Here is a 24,885-nt window from a genome sequence, read left to right on the forward strand (position 1 = left end):
TCATTTGTCGTGGCGCATTTCGTCTCTGTATCTGTAACTGTCCGATTTAGACCATCAACAACTCCTCCTCCTCTGAACTTGCGGAAATAGCTATCTAAATAGTGGTCAATTAAAATATGGCTGATAGCGATTCTGATCGGTACTCTTATTCGCCATATCCGGAGTCAAACGATCTTGATGGCGTAAATATTTGCGACGAAAATAATTTCACGTCGGGACCGCGAGTTGTTACAATCTATAAAACCGAAACTGGGTTTGGGTTTAATGTCCGGGGCCAAGTGAGTGAAGGCGGCCCTTTAAAAAGTATCAATGGTGAATTGTACGCCCCACTGCAACATGTTAGTGCTGTTTTGAAAGAAGGAGCTGCAGAAAAAGCTGGTATACGAAAAGGCGATCGTATTTTAGAAGTGTAAGTTTATTAAATGCAGATCTCACGAAATTCAAGTTTTGACGTAATAGTTTGCAAACATGCTGTCACGCATCCCTCACTTATGTCTATGCTGTATTTATTGTTTTTCTTCTTTTGTTTGACATGTAGATTCTTCATTGTGACTTTAATTGTTCTTTAAAATTATTAAATTTCTACATAAAGCTTAATGTGTCAATTTAGTTGGTGGCTACGTTTGCCGCATTTAAAGTTTTATTATGATTGTATTTAAAAGCACAAATCATTTTCTTTATGATAATTTTAATTCAGAAAATGAAAACTGATAGCTGAAAGAAAATTCAATTTGAACGGTGAATGTAAAATTGATAAGACATTTTCTCTAATTAATATTCTCTTACATCAATTGATTTTAGCTTTGTGTTCAATGATATCAAACAGATATCATTGTTTTGTAAGCATTTTGTTGACCTAATAATGTATGCCAACATCATTATGAATTTTATCCTTCCATTATTTACAAAAAAAAAGTACTTATGTGGCTTTTTTTTTTTTCGCTCATTTCCAGCTGCTCTGCACCAAAACTGAAAACTTTATAGAAGCTTGCAAACAATTATTTAAAAACCTTATTATTATTACCTTATTACTATTGAGGTGATTTGGCAAAGAAATCTTTTTAATATGAAATAATGCTTATTTCAAGTTCATACCTTGCAAATTCAATCAATTTTTAAAACTCTTGAAAAGTCATTATTTAAATTAATACTCTGTCCTCAACTACCTGAGTAACTTAGGTTTTTGACGAATTTATTTTTAGCCTGTAAGAGACCCTATGCAAAATTCTTGTTCTGATACCATTTGAATATTTTCTTTTCACTCTTTTAGATGTCTTTATGATTAATTACATTCCTGTATAATTTTAGTTCTTGACTAAACCATGCGTTTTTGCAAGATTAACCAAAAATCGATTTTTTAGCTTTTTTTTGGTATATTCCAATATTTTTTCTTTTATAGTCCAGTAATATTTTTTCCCGCAATAAATGTGCACTATTCTGCTCTTTGTTGGAAATGCAAATAGGTTTTATGACAAAGCAACTGAGAACCCACCAGAAGGTGGTGACTGCACTTCCCATTCACCGAAGCAAGAAAGATAGTCATTTCAAGGCTTATATATTGTAATATAATTTACATTTCACTTTCTGTATAATTTTAAACAAATTTCAACGTTTGGATCAGGGTTTGAAGTTGGACTTATGACACAGCTTTGCATTATGATCGCAAGTATAAAGTTATTTTTATAAATCCATTTTTTGCATCTGCCTGATCTTTTCCCTCATATGCCCTTCACAAATTCAACTCTTTTGCACTTTGACTGTCGTCTACTGACCATGACCAATAACAAGTTCTCAAAATTTTCAAAATAACCATTTCTTTGAATCGGCAGATCGACAATATTTGGAAGATCATCAGACAAATGACTTGTTGATTATGTAACTTTTAAACGAGTGCAGGTCCATGTTTCACAGTAATTTCCTAATTTTTTTTATATTTTTTTAATATGGAACAATACAAACAATTATTTTTTTAAGATGTGACTTAATAATATCTTCAGCTCATTAATTCAGCTTGAAAAATATACAGCTCTGTAACTCTATTAGCTCACTTTAACAAATGCTAATGAATGAAATGCAGGGCCAGATTTAGGGGAGGGCAGGCGGGGCTGCTGCCCCAAGGCCTCCACAATAAAATATTTACAAACTCTCCTAACTTTCACGGCTTGAAAATATCGGATATTTACATATATATCAAAATATTCGGATATATATCAAAGTATTGGATATTTTTGAAAATATGATGATCTTTTCAAACCCTGATTAGGGGCCTCCACTCCTTCATTGGCCGCGGCTTCCACACTTCCAAATCCAACCCTTGTGAAATGTCATGGATTTTTGACAGCAAGATCAAAGTTACTGTCCTGTATCACATTGACAAAGTAGTTGAAACTTTATTAATAATTCAACAAATCTTTCCCTTTCACACTCTGGCTGCTGAAAGGGTTATGAATCTGTATTGAGTAGATAGATTGGTATATAGAGAAGAGGAATTGCATGGATTTATAAGGAAAACATTGTACTCTTGATCATCAATGCTAAAACTGAGTCAAAGTCCAACTTCAAACCTGTATTCAAAAGTAGAAACGTGATTAAAGTCATGTAGTTATCGCTAGTACATAAATAACTTGACTGGGTGGATGGGAAGAGCAGGATGGAACACAAAATGCAGCCACCCCCTTCATGTGGTATGCTCTGGGCTGTTAATGTAATATAATATAAATGGTTTTCCAAGAAAGAGCTGCATAATTTGCATTTATTGCAAAACAATTATGACTGGAGAAAAAATATTACAATGTGCAAAGAATAACCTGAAAAAAAATTGATTTTTGGTTAACTTCAAGAAACTTTGCAGTTTAGAAGCCAATCTTCAAAAAGTGTAACTTTTCTGTCACACGCCTTTTGCTGCAAAAAGTTTAAGGAACAATGCTTTTTAATTTCCTCAAAAATCTATCCATTTAAACCTGCCAACAATATTTTAATAATGATTTTCATTTTAACATATTTTTGGTTGACAATATGCGACTTCTCATCTCCGTGGCCTGTCACATACCTGGTGTGACTATTTATGTTGTTTAATAACTTGTTTAATTATAAGTATAGGCTTATTTATTTATTATGTGTTTCACAAGTGTCTCAAATACTAATTGTTTAAGTATATTTATTTTTTTAATATTGGCTTTTAGTTCGTTTTAGTAAGATAAGGAATCATGTCACACGATGAATTCTCATCTCCGTTACCTAAACATAAAATGCCATTTCTCATTAACATGTGGCAGTAGTAACATCACATTTTATTTTCCATGATACAAGGATAAAATACCCTTGTTATTTTCAGCCATAAAGAAGTTGTGAGATTTTTGTCGAAAAACAAGAAGATTTTGTTTTAAAAACTAAGTGGTTATTGTGACTTCTCACCTCCTTGAACTTGAATTTCAGGGATGTAAATTAATGTATAAAAAGAAGTGAACATGTTTTCATATGCTTAACACGTGCAGATTGTAGCAACGAAGAAAAAAAATATTCCCCTAAAAAATGTATCCATTAGGCCTCTATTAATGGAAAAATTCCTCACCTCTGTGACAGACCTTATCAATGTCATTATTTCTGAGGTGAAAATAAATGATGGAAGGGAAATACCTCAATCTTAGGCATTTTACCAAAACTATAAATTGCCAGTGTGTTCTCAAATTTACTAAATACTATTTTCTAACACACATTTGAACTAAAAGGATAAATACTAATTAAGCTGTACTTTAATTAAGAGAGCTTAATATTAGATTCCCACTAATCATTAAAATAGCTCATTGTTTGCATAATTAACAAAATTACTACTTTGACATTAAGTTGGCCCAAGTGCAAATCCAGGATTTGACTCAGGAAAGGGCAATTTGTTTCCGATTTCAGCGCCCCAACCCCCTCCCCGCCAAAATGAATTCATAAAGAGGAAAACCCACATTTTAGTTTGCTATCCACATTGTCTTTACTTTTGAACATTCAGCTATTTTTCCATTTGGTAAAAAAAATATTAACGAAAAATACATTTCTATTGGAAACAAAAAATAACTAATATAGAAGATAACGTGATTTTATAGTGTAGTTCCCAGAACGGATGATCGCTAGGAGGATAATTTGTCGTGTCACCTCTCCCCTCTGCCCACCAATAAAAAACATAGACCAATATTCAGAGCCGAATTTAACTTTATGCTGCCCTTAGGCATATTTGAAAGCTGCCCCCTCCCCCCTATAAAAGAAGCAAAATTTGCTTGACTTAAAAAACATGCAAAAATGTGTTCCAAAATTTTAATCGTCAAGCTTATGAAGAAATGATGACGTTTCACATTCAGAAATCCCCTTATTCGGCAAATCTTGCTGACGGTTCGGCAAATTTGGAGATAATATTGCAACATAGACATTAATTTTCTTTTTTTTTATTTTTGAAATTGTTTTTTAATGATGCCTAACAATCCTTCTCATTAGTTGTTATGTACATATGTGTGATATGCGTGTAAGCTAGCATATTATCATTCGGTAAATTTACAATATGTATATTTATTTGCAATTACCAATTAATAGAGCATGGTTATTATTTTTTCATGGCCCTATAAAACGTGTTCTCTTTCATGCTTTGAAGGTATAAAACATTTCCTTATAATCGCAACGCAGATGAATTACTGAAAAATGATATTGACATGAGTTAGACCTATTAGGGAAAATGTAATGATAGGAAATGGGGAGATAAACAGTAGCCCCGAGATTTTGTCTCAAATGATAAACATGTAAGTATGTTTCACATGAGACAGCATCTTTATTTTAAGAATAAATTAATAAACTTATTTGTTGCTTCATGATTTGTCAGTTTGCTCGAAAAGACATTTTGATTTAAAAAAAAAGAAAGAAAGAAAACTACCGAGTAGATTTTGAATTAATTCTGTTACTTTTTTTTTAAAAGTCTTTTGATCAAAACTGTGGCTTGAAATAAAAACTCTAGCTTACTAGTTTGTTAAATATCTATATTACTGAATCTTTGATGAGCACTGAACTTTTATGTCATGTGCGTTAACCATTTTATCACTTGTCATCTTTATTTATTACATCATCTTTATCCTGTTATTTTTTTTTCTATCTACAAATCAACGATTTGAATAATTTCCTCTGTCTGTTATTTCAAAACAGCCAAGGAATAGAATAAAAATTTCATTATTTAAAACTTGAGTCTTAAAGGTTTGAAAAAAAATGATGATATTGTTATGGCATTGTATTGACATCAATATGATGTTATGTATGTTTTTTTTTTGTTGCAGCATTTTTTTAAAAATCTTTCATTAGATAATCTTTTGTAGCAATGCTGTGATTAATTGTCCACTCATTTTTAATGTAATGACTATTTTTCAGAAATAAGCTAACATGATTATTTTTGAAGTTAAGAAAAATTGAGTGCATCTACATACCAATTGAGGCAGTGAGAAGCAAAGGGATGTAAGTGGACAGTTCCATTTTTTAAGTAAAACATGTGAAAAATAAGGTCCTAGAAAGGCTTTCAGGGAAAGTTTTTTCTGAATCATGCTATAAACAGAACCTACCAGGACTACTAGTACTATCTTTTTCCCCAAGACAGAGGAGAGATTCACCTACCATTTAGAGTGGTTATCTCCAAATTTTTAATTTTGCCACTTACATCCATTTGCTTCTCACTGCCTCAATTTATCTCTGCAAAACATGTTGCTAATTTTTTATTTTATCATAGGAATGGCATCAATGTTGAAGGAGCTACCCATAAACAAGTAGTTGATTTAATTAAGTCTGGTGGTGACAAGCTAACACTAACTATAATATCAGTAACAGCTCAGGTAACTGATCATGCCTCTTCATTTTCTTTCAAGTTTTGATTTTTTTTTTTTTTATTTATAGCCTATTAATAAATTGTTCAACTTTGTTACATAGCACAAATTTCAAACACATTATGTGAGAGTTACAATGGCCCTGGGTCACATACTTAAAAAGGGGCTATTTACAAATGTCCTGCAAACTCCTATTGCATAGATTTTGCAAGGGCTGGTGCCCCCTCTGGCTCCACTTTGTTTGCTTATTTCTTGATTTTCAAAGACCACAATTTTGCGAATTTAATAGAAAGTAGCAGCAAAACATAAATGTGCTGACTTTTTCTTTTTCACTTTTCTTTTTTTGCAATTTCTGCTCAAAAGGGTTGTTTAGCTCATTAATTGTGTTTATGCAAAGGCAGACATTTTTTTCAGATAGGTTTGCTCCTAAAACTTTGAGTATGTAAAGATATTTCTCAACCTGTTTCATTATTGCCTTTCTATTAGTTAAAATCATTCTAAAGAATTTTTGATTGCGAAATCTACATCTAGAAAGATAATCAGTTATACCCCCTCATGGTGTTTTTTTATGCATTATTATTTTTTTCTCTCTATAATTCAAAAATTTTAATGACTTGCGGCAGAACAGGTTAGGAGCGTATGTCTTAAAACTTTAAAACAAACTTGAAAATACTCAGTCTTTTCCATTTTCGTTATATCTTTTTTTTTATAAAGTTGTGGTGATAATACATGTGGATCTAGTTGTTTATACGCAAAGCATCATTTACTTTTTGCAACCGTTTTAACTAATCAAAAAAAAAGTAATTATTTTTGTGGTAGTGTTTTTGATGATAATCTATAGTGTTTCTTATGATTTTTATACACAATATTGAACTGCTCCTCAAAATTACAAGATACTCTTCAAAATCACCATAGATGCTTCTCAAATGATTTGTTTGAGGTTGGTAACCCTGGTTGTACTAATTCTTTTTCTTAAATAATTTTTCTGCTTAAGTTCTCTCAAAGCAGATGTCTCAAAGAGATGTCTCCAGCAAAGCTTAGCTATTATTTCTGATTGTAAACTAGTAATTGATTTCCTGGAATTATTCTGTAGATGTTTCTTGTCTTTTGAATAATTGATATTTCTTGAGTTAATTTTTATTTTTTTATTTTTAAACAGGAAGCTGAAAGATTAGAACCTAGTGATGATTCATCAGGTTATTCATATATTGATTATAGTGAAAAGCGTTCCCTTCCTATTTCGATTCCAGATTACAATTGGATTGAAAAAGGAGGAGAAAAATTTGTGGTATGCTCTTTTATACTTTAATGCTGTATACAATTGAAATTAATGGTTAAATGGGTCAAAAAAAAGGAATAATAGCCTAGTAAATTTAGGCCAAAAATAGGTTCAATGCACCACAAATTTATAATTCGCTGAATTTTTCAGGATTAGTTCCTGAACATGTGTAGAACAAATCCTAAAAAGTCCCCTAAGTTCCCATGTGAGCTTCTATCCAAAATGGCGGATCTAGTACTTCTTGTTTTTCTTATAACTTGGTCAAAAATGAAAAATTTTCAGTTTGAAAAAAAACTGTAGGATCTAGAAGTAATATTGTTTCGATTCCTTACTTAAAATAACCAATAAAAAATTTTTAACGTTTGTTTTGATACCAAAAACTGAAATTTCTGTGCTGTATGTAACATGCAGCAGAACACATAAGTTACTAAAATAAATAACTTTTTAACATTTTTAACATTTTGAATTTAAAAAAAAAAACTCACAGTAACGATAGATATTGGTCGAAAAACGTTCAAAACTTTTTTTTAAATAAAAAGATCATTGTTATCTAAAAATGTTTTTTTTTTTTTTCATTTTAGGTAGCAAATAGTTACTCATGAATGACTTTTTTTTAATTATGTGTTCATATACTTATGTGACAATAGAAAAAAAGTGAACGGTGAAAGATCACTGCCTTCAATTTTAAGAAGTTCTTTTGGGGAAGTTAAACTTCAGAAGAAAAAAGGGGCTATTATTAAGAAATGAGTGTTCTCTTAAGTCTTCCAGTTTTTGACCAGGATGCTGCTGCTTTCAAATCAAACTATAATTTATGAAATACCTCAAAAATGAATTAGCCCCTCAACTACCCTCGCTTTTTTTGTTGGGTTTCTCTGAGAAAGGATAAAAACTCAAGCATGGCAACTATCATTGAATCAGTAGAGCCTTTTGTTAAGCCACCCACTACCAATCTCTTTGTCCATTAAAGATGAAGGATTTCTTATGCACGCATTGGCATGGGACGAGTCGGACATATAATAAAAAGACATATGCTTCAAATACTTCGGGTGTCTTCAGAAAAACTTCTTTTTATGTGAAGCAGTGTTTTATAATGGATACGCTGATGCATTACCAACTAACATTGGGAATCAACAAAGAAGGGTGATGTCAAAAATGTCTGAGACTACCAATTTTCGAAGAAAATGTAGTGGAAATGACTATATGGACTAACTTTTTGTGGAATTCTGAGAAAAAATCAAGATTAATTCAAATTATAATGGAATACTTCCGAGTAGGGGGAGTGACTGTCGTACAAGTGGATAGGGAAGCCAATTTATTAATTTGCTCTATTGCAATAAAAACCAGCCAGAACAGCTCCAATCTGCTCTTGATTTTAAGTGAAAGAGAAATGTCTGGAACATCACTGTATTTTTTACCCCCAAAAAAATTTTATACAAAGAAAAATGTTACAATCTATTGAAAGTACAAGAAGCCTTGAGTCCCCTAGAAGGATCCTCTTCTTTTGCTCCTCGTCAGCTATATTCAGAAAGGGTAAATCTTTAACTTTCAAAGAAAAACCTTCAACTGCTTTCTCTGCTCTCACAGCTCCATAGTTTTTAGCTTCATCCACCCAGAAAAGGTCACCCAGATTGCAGAAGTGTTACTGAAACATCTTTTAGGTGGGAGTAACATTTATTACGGTATTACACGGTATTTCTCTAGACATCTTAGGATATAACCGCTATAATAATGAAGTAACCAAAACTCTTTCTTCAAAATTTTAAACCTGGCAACTCTTCCGCCCACAAGTGCAGCAGTCATCCATTTTGTGTTTATTCAAAAATACAACAGTGGTTTTAAAAAAAAACATGAATCCACTTAAATGGAGATGTGTTATGAAAGAAGTTGGACTGTTCACAACGCTTTTGTCACTTCCCGAAGCTTCCGAAGGAATTCCGCATTTAATGTTTTGTGACTACAAATTAACAGTAAGTCTGCGAGACTGTGATCTAGATGCCCATGAAAATGCTGACCTTTAATGTTTCAAGTTTAGGTGAAACATATAAAAATTCAATTTCTGTGCACTGTTTCGAAGATGAGCATGATGAAATTGAACGTTGATGCTTTTTTTTTCTAGATTTTTACTGACATTACTATCTTCTCTTTATATATTTTACATGCTTTTCAAAAAGATATTATATGTCAATTTTTAAAGTACTAAATAAATGATATTTTGCATTTTTTTTTTTTTTTTGAAAATTCATTGCAAGGTCACTTTTTTTTTTCTCTCATCATATTCTCATTCCAAAGATAGAAATAGCAAGATTTCTTTCAGAAATGGAATGAAAGCTATTTTATTATTCAATAGATGGAATATAACAATCATTTTGCAGTTCATATTTTAAAAAGAATACCATAAAAAAAATCTTTATTTTAGTAGCTTATTTGTTCTGCTGCATATTATGATGAAAATAGAAATTTTAGCTTTTGATGTCAAAACAATTATTTGAACTTTTTTATTAATTATTTTAGAGTATATTGATTATTTTAGGGCAGGGGCCAATTCCATCTTAAATACGTAATCAACATTGAATATTAAATTTCAGTTTACATCTAAAATATTATGTGGATTTTAGATAATTGCAACAGATTTGAGGGAATTGATTAGTTACTTCTATTGTGATTCATGTTGTTATTACATTCAACAGGTATTCAACATTTACATGGCTGGCAGGCATTTGTGCTCCAGGAGGTACAGAGAATTCTCTAACTTACATGTAAGCCTAAAGAAAGAATTTCCAGATTTTAGTTTTCCAAAACTGCCCGGTAAATGGCCATTTACCTTGTCTGATCAGCAGCTTGATGCACGTCGACGTGGACTTGAGCAATACTTAGAGAAGGGTGAGCTAATATTTCTTTAGATTAGGTAAAGCGTAAAGTCACATTCCTGTAGTTGTTCTAAAAGCAGACACCAGTTGTGTAGTTAAAAAAGACATGGGAGTATAGGTGATCTGATGATTGTTGGCATTTGCCTTTGGATGATTTTACTTGAAAACAATCTGTACTTTTATTTAGATGTCCTAAATAGGTATCATTTATGTGACATTTAATTTCAATACTTAACTACCCTGATCCTAACTATATGATTGGTAACAGGAAATATCCAAGGTTGTTTAGCACAAATAAACAGATTTCAGAATACACGTGTTTCGAGGTTTCAAGGAACCCCTTTTTCAATTCAAAGGTGTGAGCTTCTAGATGTAAAGACACCCAGTAAAAGGGCTTTTACTGGGGCCACCCAGTTTTGGCTTTTACTGGGTGTCTTTACATCTAGAAGCTCACACCTTTGAATTGAAAAAGGGGTTCCTTGAAACCTCGAAACACGTGTATTCTGAAATCTGTTTATTTGTGCTAAACAACGTTGGATATTTCCCGTTATTCCTCGGCACAAAGGTATTTATTTATTGCTTTATATGATTGGTGTTAACTTTAGATGAATTGACTTTTATTGTGTTTTTCTTTCAGTGTCTTTGATCAGTTCATTTCTAATAATCATTTAAGTACCAATTTAAAAGAATGAATTTATGTTTTTGTGTGCAGGGTTCGTACGGGTCATGGAAATCCTGGAAAGTCATGGAAAAAGAATAAGCAAATTTCAAACCTGGAAAAGTCATGGAAAATTGAAATTTTCATTCAAAGTCATGAAAATTTATTTAAAGTCATGGGAAATTGGCACCACACTCAAAACCAATTAATCTGTGCTGTGTGCTACTCGAAAATGAAATCTCTATTCAAAAATTCCAAAAATTCTGCTCATATTAGTTCTAAGCAGAAAATTAAGTAAATAAAAATATGCATGAGTTGCGATAAATCCATAAAATTGTAAATCCTTTTTCCAGATATTAACAGCCGTTTAAGATTAAAGACAAAAGTGGGTCGGAGCACGTGAGAAACTTTTTTTTTTATTCCCATGGGCTCGCTTTTTTCTGCCCTCCGAGCTGTTTTTTCGTACAAGTGATGCGCGCGTAAAACATTTCCCTCCTTCTTTGCCCTAACTGGTATTGAGTATTGAGTGAAGATACTTTTCCAAGGGGCAGGGAAGCTGCTGCCCATGCAGCAGAAGTCGGGGTGACACGGACTTGCCGTTTTGGTGCCTGGTTGAATCGTTGTGATTGGTTAGGAGCGGAGGTGTGGCAGGGGGCAACAGCTGAAATGGCCCAAGAATCATTCTCAAAGCTTGCAATCGCGAACGCTAACACATGGAAAACTTGTAATATTTTATTAGCAATATGCAAAGTGCTAGAGATTTAAAATCTGTTTCATGCCCCCAATTCTTCGTTTTTTGTTTAACTGAAATACAAAGCGTTATTTTTGAATAATTTATTTAACTGTGCACAGTTTGTCTGGGTGGGCCAAGCCCACTCGGCCCATAGTGACGAGCCGCCCCTGCATTTATGTGACATTTAATTTCAATACTTAACTACCCTGATCCTAACTATATGATTGGTAACAGGAAATATCCAAGGTTGTTTAGCACAAATAAACAGATTTCAGAATACACGTGTTTCGAGGTTTCAAGGAACCCCTTTTTCAATTCAAAGGTGTGAGCTTCTAGATGTAAAGACACCCAGTAAAAGGGCTTTTACTGGGGCCACCCAGTTTTGGCTTTTACTGGGTGTCTTTACATCTAGAAGCTCACACCTTTGAATTGAAAAAGGGGTTCCTTGAAACCTCGAAACACGTGTATTCTGAAATCTGTTTATTTGTGCTAAACAACGTTGGATATTTCCCGTTATTCCTCGGCACAAAGGTATTTATTTATTGCTTTATATGATTGGTGTTAACTTTAGATGAATTGACTTTTATTGTGTTTTTCTTTCAGTGTCTTTGATCAGTTCATTTCTAATAATCATTTAAGTACCAATTTAAAAGAATGAATTTATGTTTTTGTGTGCAGGGTTCGTACGGGTCATGGAAATCCTGGAAAGTCATGGAAAAAGAATAAGCAAATTTCAAACCTGGAAAAGTCATGGAAAATTGAAATTTTCATTCAAAGTCATGAAAATTTATTTAAAGTCATGGGAAATTGGCACCACACTCAAAACCAATTAATCTGTGCTGTGTGCTACTCGAAAATGAAATCTCTATTCAAAAATTCCAAAAATTCTGCTCATATTAGTTCCAAGCAGAAAATTAAGTAAATAAAAATATGCATGAGTTGCGATAAATCCATAAAATTGTAAATCCTTTTTCCAGATATTAACAGCCGTTTAAGATTAAAGACAAAAGTGGGTCGGAGCACGTGAGAAACTTTTTTTTTTATTCCCATGGGCTCGCTTTTTTCTGCCCTCCGAGCTGTTTTTTCGTACAAGTGATGCGCGCGTAAAACATTTCCCTCCTTCTTTGCCCTAACTGGTATTGAGTATTGAGTGAAGATACTTTTCCAAGGGGCAGGGAAGCTGCTGCCCATGCAGCAGAAGTCGGGGTGACACGGACTTGCCGTTTTGGTGCCTGGTTGAATCGTTGTGATTGGTTAGGAGCGGAGGTGTGGCAGGGGGCAACAGCTGAAATGGCCCAAGAATCATTCTCAAAGCTTGCAATCGCGAACGCTAACACATGGAAAACTTGTAATATTTTATTAGCAATATGCAAAGTGCTAGAGATTTAAAATCTGTTTCATGCCCCCAATTCTTCGTTTTTTGTTTAACTGAAATACAAAGCGTTATTTTTGAATAATTTATTTAACTGTGCACAGTTTGTCTGGGTGGGCCAAGCCCACTCGGCCCATAGTGACGAGCCGCCCCTGCATTTATGTGACATTTAATTTCAATACTTAACTACCCTGATCCTAACTATATGATTGGTAACAGGAAATATCCAAGGTTGTTTAGCACAAATAAACAGATTTCAGAATACACGTGTTTCGAGGTTTCAAGGAACCCCTTTTTCAATTCAAAGGTGTGAGCTTCTAGATGTAAAGACACCCAGTAAAAGGGCTTTTACTGGGGCCACCCAGTTTTGGCTTTTACTGGGTGTCTTTACATCTAGAAGCTCACACCTTTGAATTGAAAAAGGGGTTCCTTGAAACCTCGAAACACGTGTATTCTGAAATCTGTTTATTTGTGCTAAACAACGTTGGATATTTCCCGTTATTCCTCGGCACAAAGGTATTTATTTATTGCTTTATATGATTGGTGTTAACTTTAGATGAATTGACTTTTATTGTGTTTTTCTTTCAGTGTCTTTGATCAGTTCATTTCTAATAATCATTTAAGTACCAATTTAAAAGAATGAATTTATGTTTTTGTGTGCAGGGTTCGTACGGGTCATGGAAATCCTGGAAAATCATGGAAAAAGAATAAGCAAATTTCAGACCTGGAAAAGTCATGGAAAATTGAAATTTTCATTCAAAGTCATGAAAATTTATTTAAAGTCATGGGAAAATATCCTGGGCAAAAAGACAGTAACAGTAGATAAAATAGCATTAGAAATCTTGAGTGATTCAACAGTATTGCACATTAAAGCTGAAAATTTAAACGATTCCAAAAATAAATCTTGAGTTTTTTAAATCTCATTGCATCCACTTCTATAGCAGCCACACATTTTTTTTTTTTTTCGCAATGAGATTTTACTGCTTGGACATCACTCATTTTTAATTTTCCATTATTTTCAACACTTCATATATTTTATGTTCTGTACTAACGACCTTGCACGGTCTTGATTTTGCCGCACCCACTCAAAAAACACAAGCCAATTGCATCCAAGTTGCTTTCCATCACTCGTAAAAACTTTATTATTAAATTTTTGCTTGTTTATCTCAATTTGTCGAAGGTTTTAGAAAATTAAGATCTTAATTCAGGCGACAGAACACAGAAATAGGGGACCTGAACACTCTAAAAAAGAGTAGTGCCTAACAAGCGACCCGTAAAACTAATTCATGTGTCCCCCTGCTATGCTCAATGTCGGGAATCAAACACTATGTTCTGGAAATTCTGAATCTCTTAATTTATATGCATTTGAAAATGCGAAAATTAGTAAACAAGTACAAGAATCAGAAGATTTATTTTACTAATTTTTTTTTTTAAATATAAATATCTGGTTTAGAAACATAAATTTACTAAAGAATGTGACTTTATACTTTAAAGCACCAAAATACTGTCAAGTTATGTAGATAATTAAATACACTCTTAACACTAAAAGGCAACTTTTGAAGCTAATTTATTGAAACTTAGTAATGACTCATTCAACCTTTTTCCCATTTATTATCATTCTGCCCGTTAATTAAAAAAAAAACAATATTAGACATTCAAGCATCGTTACATTCCATTCACCGTCTTTTTGCTTTACTTAAATTTCTAAGATGAAAACAAACAAGAATAGTTTAATTTTTTAGGTGTACACTCACACATATTTTTTCAATCATAAGTAAGTGCTTCGATGAGGTAGTGGCATTCAGGTAGCAGTTTTGCTAATTCTCATTTCCAAAAAAAAAAGGCGAGTTTGATATTAAATAGTACTATTCTCTTCATGTAACAAGGTCATGAAAATTTTTATGAAGTCATGAAAAAGTCTTGGAAAAGTCATGGATTTTTTTCATCCAAATAGAGTATGAACCCTGTGTGTGTTTTCTTTAATTGTGTTCTTTGTGCTGAAATTAATATTTTTAAAACAAGATTTTAAAGTAATAATACAAAATTTCACTGTCAAAAAAAAAGAAAGAAAGAAAAGGAAATAAAACCTGATATTATTTGAAAAAATGGTGAATCGTAATTAAATAGACTAGCAGATGTGTTAAGGGTCATTTTCGTAAAAATAAAGATTGAGTACTTGAATATCTTGCAGCTAAAAGCTTATAATTCATTTTTTACATTTTTAAGCATTTTTGAATTTTTGAACCTTTTGATTGTATTCTATTTAAATAATACATATCAAAATAAAAAGTGTTTGATCACTGTGGCATGTTTAAGTCTATCATCTAAGTCGGAGGGAGTTATAGCTGAGTTTTTTTCTTTTTCTTCATCATTAATAACAATGGCTCAAGGCATCACTTCCTTCTCCAAATTGTCTGTTGAATTATCTAGTCAAAATACCTATCTCTTACAATTTTGTGCGAAAATTGAAATTTTGTATTATGGTGGTCAATTCGTTTTAAAGCTCTAGATTAGGAATTCTGTATAGTAGCCACTGGCTACTAGAATCACAAAAAATAGTAGCGACTTTTGGCAGCCATTTTTTGAAAAGTATGTATTCTGCACAAAAAATCACGTTGCCAAGATGGAGTCAACTTATGCGCTGAACGTGTCAGGATAAGAAGCGTGTTATTGTATCACGATGTACAATATGAATTTTCACAAATAAACACATGGTCGCTAATTTTGACAACTAAGACTTTATTTTGTGGTAGCCATTTTCAGTGAAATGGTCGCCAGTTGGCGACTGGCAACGGCTTACCTGGAGCTTTACTTTGTATAATCATAATATGTTAGGTTGTGTTAGTCTGCTTTTTTTTTTTTTTTTTAAATGACTGCTCACAGCCCTGGTTATTTTACATTATTCTCATAGGAACAGTATTTAGAGAATGTTTTAAAAATTGGAATGAGATTGACTAGGCTTCCAATCATCCTCCGGATGAAAACAGTTGTATGTAAACATTTTGAATGTTTATACCTAGCCATTACTTTTGCCTTTAAGAAACGCAGTAGTTTGTGTCAGGGTTGGCATTTTGACATAAAAACTGGTTTTTATCCTGACAAGCAACAAAAAAGTGGTTTAAAGTGTTGAGAACACAAAAATGTAAATTTGTGCAGAGAAAATCATAAAAGGTGAATTTAACACTTAAAGCAATTTTTAAACATATTTAAATTTACAATAAACAATTATTTTTATTGAAACATTGTCCTTCAAAAAGTGTCCATCTATTAATTGGTTTCATTCGTATTTACTTTAATGTTATATAAATTGCACTCGTTTAAGCAATCATAAAACATTGTCAACAATAAATTGAAATGATGAAGAATGAAGCACCATTTATGGGTTATTGAAGTTTCATGTCAAATCAATACATAAAAATACAATCCTACCTCCCAAAATGAATAAAAAATGAGAAATCCAATGAAAAAGCAAAATTTTTAATATTTATATATTTTTTGTTCAAAATTAGTTCAACTACAGTCCTCCTCCTATTTATGGCAGAGATGCTAAGATGACAAATCAAACACACAATCTCTAATCAACCATTTTACAAGGAAGAAAGCTGTTTCAAATTTTGTCAGACCAGTAGCAAAAATAAAATCTTGAACAGAAAGTCTGTAAATTTGAGTCAAACAAACCTTAAGTAATAACTTTCTGAAAAAAATCCTGATAATTTTTTCATAAAATCCTTTTTACTTTTTACAATGAAACCATTAACCAATAAATTATGAGTTAGTGTTGTGTTGGGAAAATGTAGCAAAATGGAATATAAGAAAACCGAACAGAAAAAAATAAAGTAACAAATATTTTTATTAGAGCATGCAACAATGTATTACAAACATGAATTACTATAGTGTTCGTAAATGTTTAAATATTTTTCTGTTTTGAATTTTTAGTTTGTGCTGTTCGAGTTATAGCAGAAAATGACATCATGCAAGAATTCCTGACAGATATGGATGATGAAACTGTAAGCTTTTCATCCATATTATTAAGTGTAAATGTGTATTGTTAAATTAAAAATTTTTAGGAAGTAAAATTTCTGTCATGAAATTGTTCAGTTTTTAAAGAAAGGTTTTTGATTGTTACCTGTAAGGATTTTGATTAAAAAAAAAAAAAAGAAAAATATCTGTATGTGAACCAAGTTGCTATGGCCAGGGCTGCAGAGTTGGATGGAAAATGACTGGCTCTGACTCCAGAAATTTTAGAACCTTCGACTCGGACTTCTTTATCCCAAAACCGGTCTGACTCCAATTTCACTAGCACTAGCAGAGTTGAACACTTAGAGGGCAAATGACTGACTCCAACTTCAACTCTTTAAACTTTAAACCTGCGACTCCTAAATCCTTTACCCCAAAATCAGTCCGACGCTGACTCCGCAGCCCTGGTTATGTCTATCCTGCTACTATTAACAGTTTTTGAACTGTCGAAATAATAATAAGTAATAATAGCTTAAAATGCAGATATTCGGTGATAAATGTAAGTTAATTTGAGCATTTAGATTGCAGCTATTTTCGAGCCAAAAACTCAAACATACCGAAAAGTTCAACATAATTTAAGAACATCATATTTTATTTACTTTCAACTAATTTATGGGAAATAATTAAAGATATTCAAAACTCAAAATATTTCAAAAGTTATATAAATATTAATATATCTTTTGAAATATGTGCCACCCCAGTAGCAGAACTTTTCAGCAGTGTGAGATGCAAATTGAAAACCAAAAAATTAGCTTGCAGGATGGACCAACATTAGATTAATCATAAAATCTAAATTGGCACCAAGAAATGTTAAAAGATAAAATGTTAATACATGTACTTCAGGGTGTCCATCCCCTCTCAAGAGCAATGGTGCACCCCTCTTAAATGGTGCAATGTAACACTCCCCCCCCCCCCCTTCCCCAAAGAGAAAAATACCATGTAAGACACTCTGCTAAAGGATTTTAATGGTACTTTCTGTGCCGTCAACATGTCTGCTAAGCGGCACCCTAATTACTTGCTACCTGTGGATTATACCCTAGAAAGTGTGATATAAAATTTCATTTGTTAAAATGTAAATATTTTTTTCTTTAAAAATTTTAGATTTTTTTTTCTCTCACAAGTAAGAAATAGTCTGCAGACTTTCTCAAGAATTGATGTGTTTCTGCTGCAGGGTTTGCCACAAACAATGATGTTCATGTTTCAATGAAAATTTTTATTTAAAGTACATTAAAATCAATGTTAGAAAAGAAAATATATTATGTCAGCATTTGTTGTTGGGCTTTATGAGGCCTAATATTTGCTGTTTAGAATTTGCTGGAAAGGAAGTTTGTGAAGGTTTTGCACTGTGCAGTCTCATGCTCTACTTTAAAAAAAAACTTTGCGCAATAGTATACATGTCACTTTGCTGATTAATGCAGTAACTTTCATCATAACTGTATCCTCTAATTCATAATTTTTACGAATTTTATTTTGGTGATACTTTTTTTGTTATAATATTATTGTACATTAGCATTAAAAAAAGCATTGATGCTGCATTTCTAAGTGTAAATAAAATTTCTTATTATTTTTAGGGTGGAAATTCACCAGCCGTGGACCTTAAAATTTTACTGCCTGATCATTCAACAGTAACTGTTACTGTTCGCAAAAATAGTAACACAGAAGAAGTTTATCAGGTACTCAGTCATTTTACATTTCAGACCCCTCCCCCCCCCTCTCCCCTAATTGTTTTTTTTTTTAACTGCCTCCATCCCTTTTGAAGACTACTGTTCCTCAGGGGTTAGGTTCTCTTGGAATCTTTTCGTGTGAACCACTAGGGCACGAACTGCCATTGCCACTTAAGAAACTTTGACACCGTTTCCCACTTTCATTATACTCTTTATTTGAAAATTTTAGTTTCACGAGACTTGATTTCTGAAAAATGTTTGATGGAGAGATCAAAGGTTTTGAGAACTTATTTATCTTACTGAACCTTAAATATATATACCATTGGTTTTAATGAGAAATATAAGTTTGTTTCAGATAACTCCAATTAGAGAAAATTTTTTAGCTGTTTAAGTTTTTTATTGGTGATATAAAATGTAGAAATGATCTCAAAGTGAGATTTTTTTCAAAATTAAACACAAAATATATTTATAATGAAAACATAACTTACAATCTCAATTATTTGAAATTTTTTTAAATTTCACTTTTGGCAAATCTTTCTTTTTTTCATCAGTTTATTTAGTTTTTATCATCACCAATTCATAATTCGAGTACATGTTGTTTTCCATAAAATATTCAAACCAAATAGTATAATATATATATATATATAATTTTATTGCCAGCAACATCAGAATAATTGCTTGAAACCATTGTTAGATATGCTTTGCTGAAATTAACAGAAATGCAAGAACCTTAGAATTAGTCACATGCACTCTTATATTTCCACTGTTCTATCAATTGTCAAACCTTGGAGCTCTAAATAAACAATAAAAAAACCTTTTTGAAACACAGGCATATACTGGCAGTCTGGTTAGGACATCCAGAGACTGCAGCTTCATCCTTGTGACCTTCACAAGGGTAACCTTCACTTTACAAGTTCAGCCACACCATGCTCGCAGACTATTGCTGTTGTGCTAAATTAATTTTCCACTTCCAGTATGAAGGTAACATCAGCTTTACTGACAGGACATTTGTCTCCAACTGGGTATGGATAACTCAAGTTAGGGAAATTTTTTAAGCTGTTTTTTTTTTAATTTTTTATTGATGATGTAGATTAGAATATTCTCAAAAATAAAATTTTTTTTTAAAAATAAGGCTGAATAGAAATTTTGTCTCCATTAAAAACTGGGATGCTGAATTGATGGCTTTAATAAAGCCAAAACTTCCAAGTTATTTTATATATGTGTTTCAAGGTCACAAGGAACCCTTTTTCAGTGCAGAAAATGAACTTAGGGATGAATGACCAAAAAAAGGGCCTTTTGTGGGATATGTTTTCATCCTTAAACTCACCTCTGCTGTAACCCCGCAATGTATTTATACAATAACTTGTAGTTCTTGTGCTTTACTTGATTTCATTTTAAGACAAAGATTTTTTTTTTTTTTATTGCTGAGTAACATACACCATTTTGTTTACTTTCTGCTGTAATTGTAGCTCCCTATAATTACAAGTGTATAAAAAAAACTTATGTATGAAGTTGATGTTTTCATCACTAATTTTAGTTCACACTTGGTCAATGACCTTTGTCTTCATTTTCCCTCTTTTTTACTGTTTTTATTTTGCGTATAGATGTATTTTTTTAATCACTTACTTATGTTTTTCATTTTAGGCTGTAATTGAGAAAATAGACATGTCTAAAGAAGTCTCAAAATATTTTGCCCTTTTTGAAATCGTTGAATATGGCTTTGGTTGGTATAATTTCATACTTTTCTGCCTACAAGATTTTTAAAAAGTATTATTTTCGATTGTATTTTTACTTAATTTTTTTCACTTTTGCAGAGAGAAAATTACAGTTAAATGAGTATCCTCATAATTTATACATCCAAAATTACAGCACCGCAACATCCACATGTTTATTGATACGAAAATGGCTGTTTACACTGAATAAGGAAATTGAACTTTCCGAAGACAATATGGCAGCAACATTTTTCTTTTGGCAGGTTTGTTACATTTTATCTTTTAACAAGTGAAAATTGAAATTCGCTAAGTTTAAGATGGAGAAAATAAGTTACAAATTATGCTTACTTTGCACATTTGAGCTTCAAGGAAAGTAATATAACAGGGCTGGACATTGTAATCTAGTATTTGTTTTTATGAATGTGATCCAGAGGCGACAATTGGGGCCCATAAGGGGAGGCAAGGCAAAAAAAGAAAAAAAGTACAAAATTGTGAGAGGACTGTTTTTGAGAGCAGATAAGTGCAAATTGAAATCTACTAACTAAACTCATGTTTTTCTTAAGATTTTGATGAATTATGTACACAATAATTTCCCTTGAAGAAACTTAGACATGAATTAGACTTACATTATTTACTCCGAAGTATTTTGAGACTTCGCAAACACTTGATAATAACTTCATGAAAAAAGTATGGCTTGTTTGAATAAAACAACTAATATCTAAACAATGAATACATAAACTAAAAGCTACTGCTTGTGCTAAATAATGTTTCGTAAACAGATGTACAAAGTGAAACAAATAATTTTGACATTTCTGCTTTTTTTGTAATTTCTAGTTTTGGTTCCTTAATTGGAAAATAAAATAAATTTCCCATAAAAAGTAGGGGGGGGGGAGGGCAACCCCTCCCCCCTACTTTTTATGGGAAATTTATTGAATTGCCGCCACTGCCTTCAAACTGTAGATGTCAATAGAACAGAAAGCAGAGGAAACCACTTGCAGGCGTGTGACGGCCTCAAGTGGTAACAGTTCATCTTGGTGTAAATTCTATGAAGGAAAATATTTTCTCTATAATCTGTGACTAGTGCTTTGTTATAAATAACACATTATTTATCAAAAATATAAGACAAACTATTAAATTTAAATTTTTTTGCATTTCCTTTATAGTAATTCGATTTTAAATATTTAAATTTGGTTAATCAATGCTCGTTAATTAAGTTATAAATGAAATAAAAATCATAGCAAGTACAGAAACAAATGCACTTATCTGTATTTTTGAAGTCCAAGCTATGCACTTATATGCATGTCCTTAAAGACGTTGAACATTGCATATTTCTCTAGTAATTATTAAAACTCTTGACTGCAATCTGTGGAATGAGGGAAAATCAGATAATCCATTAGGTAACCAGGTAAAATATTAGAAGATATGTAACTCTGTTAAGTGTGTCTGGATATTTTAACCAATAGTAGAATCAGTAGATCTGATGTAGATTTTTTTTTTAAACAAGTTGCAACAAAGAACTTTGACAGACATTACAATCCTAACACCCTTAAATCCCTAAACCGAAATTGTCCAGTAAAATTTCTAGTGTTGGAAGACACCAAATAATCAAATTACGTAACCGTATATTTCTGTCTTCGATATATCCAGTTAAATATTACACTGAATGAAAATCCTCTACTCCTACTGCAGGGGTTTTGAGACTACAAATCAAAAAGAGCTCCCTCAACTTTAAAAAATAATCCAATGCTATTTCAAACAAACCATCAGACAGATGGTGAAAAGATACCTTGAACACAAAAATTTATGACTTAGATTCCCATCAATAATAAGTGTTAAGCAAAAACTTTCTGAAAAAATCCTAATACATTTCTCAAAGAATCCTTTTTACCTGTTAGATAAAAAAACTCTAATTAATAAATCACCTGTAAATATTGTATTGGGGGGAATTGTAGCAAATGAATGTGAGAAAAGGGAACAAAAAATTAATGTGACAAATCTTTTTTGTTACAAATGGTTATGCTATTTATGGTTGTTGGTTAACTAAATGTACTGTAATTTACAGATATTTTGCATCCTAAAATAATATAATTTCTATTGATTTACCTTTTAAAAACTTGTCCAGTTGCAAATAATATTTAAAGTATTGTTATTGAATGATACTTTATAAAGAAGAAAGAGGAGATAGTGGTATTAAATTTCTATCATCAACTGCAGGAATGGTCGAAACTTAAAAGTTTTGGAGGGGTAAAATTCTAAATTTACCAATGGATTTCCAAGTTTTAGCGAGTGATAAAAAGGTATGCATCCATACATGAAAAGGGATGTTCAGGCATTTAAATATTGCAATTGTGTCTCCAAAATGGCTGAATCAAATAAGAACATTTTTGGGCGGCCACAGTGACCTCCCATAGGGGGGGGGTGCTGATCAGCTGTAAAATCTAAAACTCTTTGCTCTGCTACTTGAATATTTTTATCAGATCTGATTGATATGTTTTTATTATAGATTGTCTTGTCTCTCTCCCTCAAGTTATTTGTGAAGCAAATATTTCTTCATGATTATATGAGTGCAGATACAGAAAGTTTATAATTAATGTATTGATCATTCTTCTTCGTAATAAATCTCTTTTATTGAAAACTTGCTTTTAAAGGGATTTCATGTTTTGCTCAAAAGCAACTTTTTGTGTTTGTAAATGTCCTGTACTTAAACATTTGATTTTGTATTGTAGCAGCTTGCATAGTACTGTATTATAATTTTAATGTATTTGGAAATTTAAAAAAAAAAATTGATGCCAAACATAAGGAGTGGAAATTCAGACAAAAACTAAATTAAAAAGATAAAATATATGAATGGAATGTTATTTTCTGAGAAAAACCTTGTATGCAATATTCCAGAATCTGTACACTCTTGCACAAAAGTTCATATTTACTTAAGTCCACAACTAATAATTTTTTATGGAATTACTTCTAAACTATGATTTGTTATATTTCAGGCTATTGATGATGTTAACAAAGGCCAAGTTAAAGCTGGGAACAAGTTATATGAGTTGAAAGCTTTACAAGACTCTTCACGTAAATTAGAAGTGAGTTTTTTTATGAATTGAATTCCAAAATTTATACAAAATAGTCAGTTTTGTCATTTGGGCGTACTTTAAAAAACATGCATTTTGCATGTATTTTGATATTTTTTTCCCAATAAAATGCATTGAATATACCTTTTCCCTTCTGAAAAATTATAAATGTTGGGCTTGAAAACAGTAGGCATGTTCTTAACAGAAAATTTTGATTGTCTTGTTATTTTTGAAGGAATCATAACTTTTTTTTATGCATGTAGCACTTATTGTCTGTTTGTTTCATACCTTTAAGAGATTTTTTGTAGTATAAAGATCTGAGTTAAAAATTAATTTGGCTCATGCTCAAAACATACTATAGTTTCATATTTATATGATGCACATACATGATATCAATTATAATGAGAAAAACATTAATAAAATACATGTTAATATTGCTTGAATCAAGACAACTTCATTGTTGTTTCAATAGCTATAAAAATGGATATCTTTTTATGAAATAGTAGAGCATTGTGTTTTTAACTAATAAAAATGCTTGCATTTTTTTACCTTTTGCTTTGTGGTTAATTTGAGCAATACTTGGGTATCTGTGGTTAATTTGAGCAATACTTGGGTATCTATGTTGTAGTATAACTAGTATTGTGGTTTCATCAGTAGTAAAAAATATCTGTGTAAACATGGAACATAGTGAAATCTCATTATAACCAATTTGAAAAAACTGCAATTTGTTTCATTGTAATAGGATTCAAGGGACATAATGAAAATTAAATCGGAACTGAACATTCATTTGGCTGAAATGGATATTTAATTGTATTGGTGTTCGGTGTAAGATTTCACTGTGTTTCTTTTCCATCAATGAAAGTATTCCCTTTTTATATCTTATGTTTGTGTTGGTTTCATTCAGCAAAATTGATAGCTACTTTGAAAGGATGTAATGATTTTCTGTTCAGATGAGTGCATAAAGATTTTTAATATTTGTAAAGTCATTGTGTGAAAAATATTTTAATGTTAATTTTATTTAAATCTTTTCTTTTAATTAGTATTTGAAATTGGTAAGGCAGCTTGATGGCTACGGAGAAATCTCTTTTCCTCATTGTGCTTGCGATGCAAGGAAAGATGGTCATGTTGTTGCTACAGTTGGCTTAACAAATTTTAAATTACAAGCATGCAAAGATGATGGAACTTTAGAGGTATTGATTTCATGTATTTTTTTAAAATTTATTAGAGTGAATATAGAATTATGGTACTCACAGCACTTATAAATGTCATTTCTTCATTATCATAGTAAGTTTGAGAAAAAATAAAACCTATCAGGTAAATATTGAAAAATTAAGTAATGAATAGAAAGAGGATAATTTGGTTGATCTTATTAATTAGCAAGAAAGTTTGAAATCCCAAACATAATGTGTAGTGGGCCCTGATACTTAATAATATTATTGAATGGGCTGAAAAAAAAAACTAAATGAAATAGAAACAAAATTGTTATTATGTCAGAAAAACTAATTTTATTAAATTTGTTCTTTTTTTCATACCTATGTTCTATACCCTCATATTTTATCATTTATTTTTGTTTTGTTTTTAGCCTACTTTCCCAGTAAAAGTCAGAAAAAGAAGAAAAAGCATGAAAGAAGGCTTAATGCATCTTAAAAATATCGCGAGAAACAAAAAAAAATGACAA

The 24,885-nt window shown here is 31.7% G+C and overlaps 1 protein-coding gene across 1 annotated transcript in view; it reads left to right on the forward strand.

The window, feature by feature from the left end:
- Positions 1 to 87: 87 nt before the first annotated feature.
- The window catches only part of LOC129216239 (sorting nexin-27-like), a 32,329-nt gene continuing 7,531 nt past the window's right edge, over positions 88 to 24,885 (forward strand). Inside the window, exons 1-10 of the mRNA XM_054850437.1 lie at positions 88 to 409; positions 5,744 to 5,846; positions 6,997 to 7,125; positions 9,804 to 9,996; positions 16,683 to 16,753; positions 18,335 to 18,436; positions 20,072 to 20,150; positions 20,242 to 20,402; positions 23,130 to 23,219; positions 24,248 to 24,397. Of these exons, the coding sequence (XP_054706412.1) occupies positions 117 to 409; positions 5,744 to 5,846; positions 6,997 to 7,125; positions 9,804 to 9,996; positions 16,683 to 16,753; positions 18,335 to 18,436; positions 20,072 to 20,150; positions 20,242 to 20,402; positions 23,130 to 23,219; positions 24,248 to 24,397 (1,371 nt within the window). The 5' untranslated portion in view covers positions 88 to 116. The remainder of the gene's footprint in view (positions 410 to 5,743; positions 5,847 to 6,996; positions 7,126 to 9,803; positions 9,997 to 16,682; positions 16,754 to 18,334; positions 18,437 to 20,071; positions 20,151 to 20,241; positions 20,403 to 23,129; positions 23,220 to 24,247; positions 24,398 to 24,885) is intronic.

Source organism: Uloborus diversus, chromosome 2, assembly GCF_026930045.1.
Source record: "Uloborus diversus isolate 005 chromosome 2, Udiv.v.3.1, whole genome shotgun sequence".
Classification (NCBI taxonomy): domain Eukaryota; kingdom Metazoa; phylum Arthropoda; class Arachnida; order Araneae; family Uloboridae; genus Uloborus; species Uloborus diversus.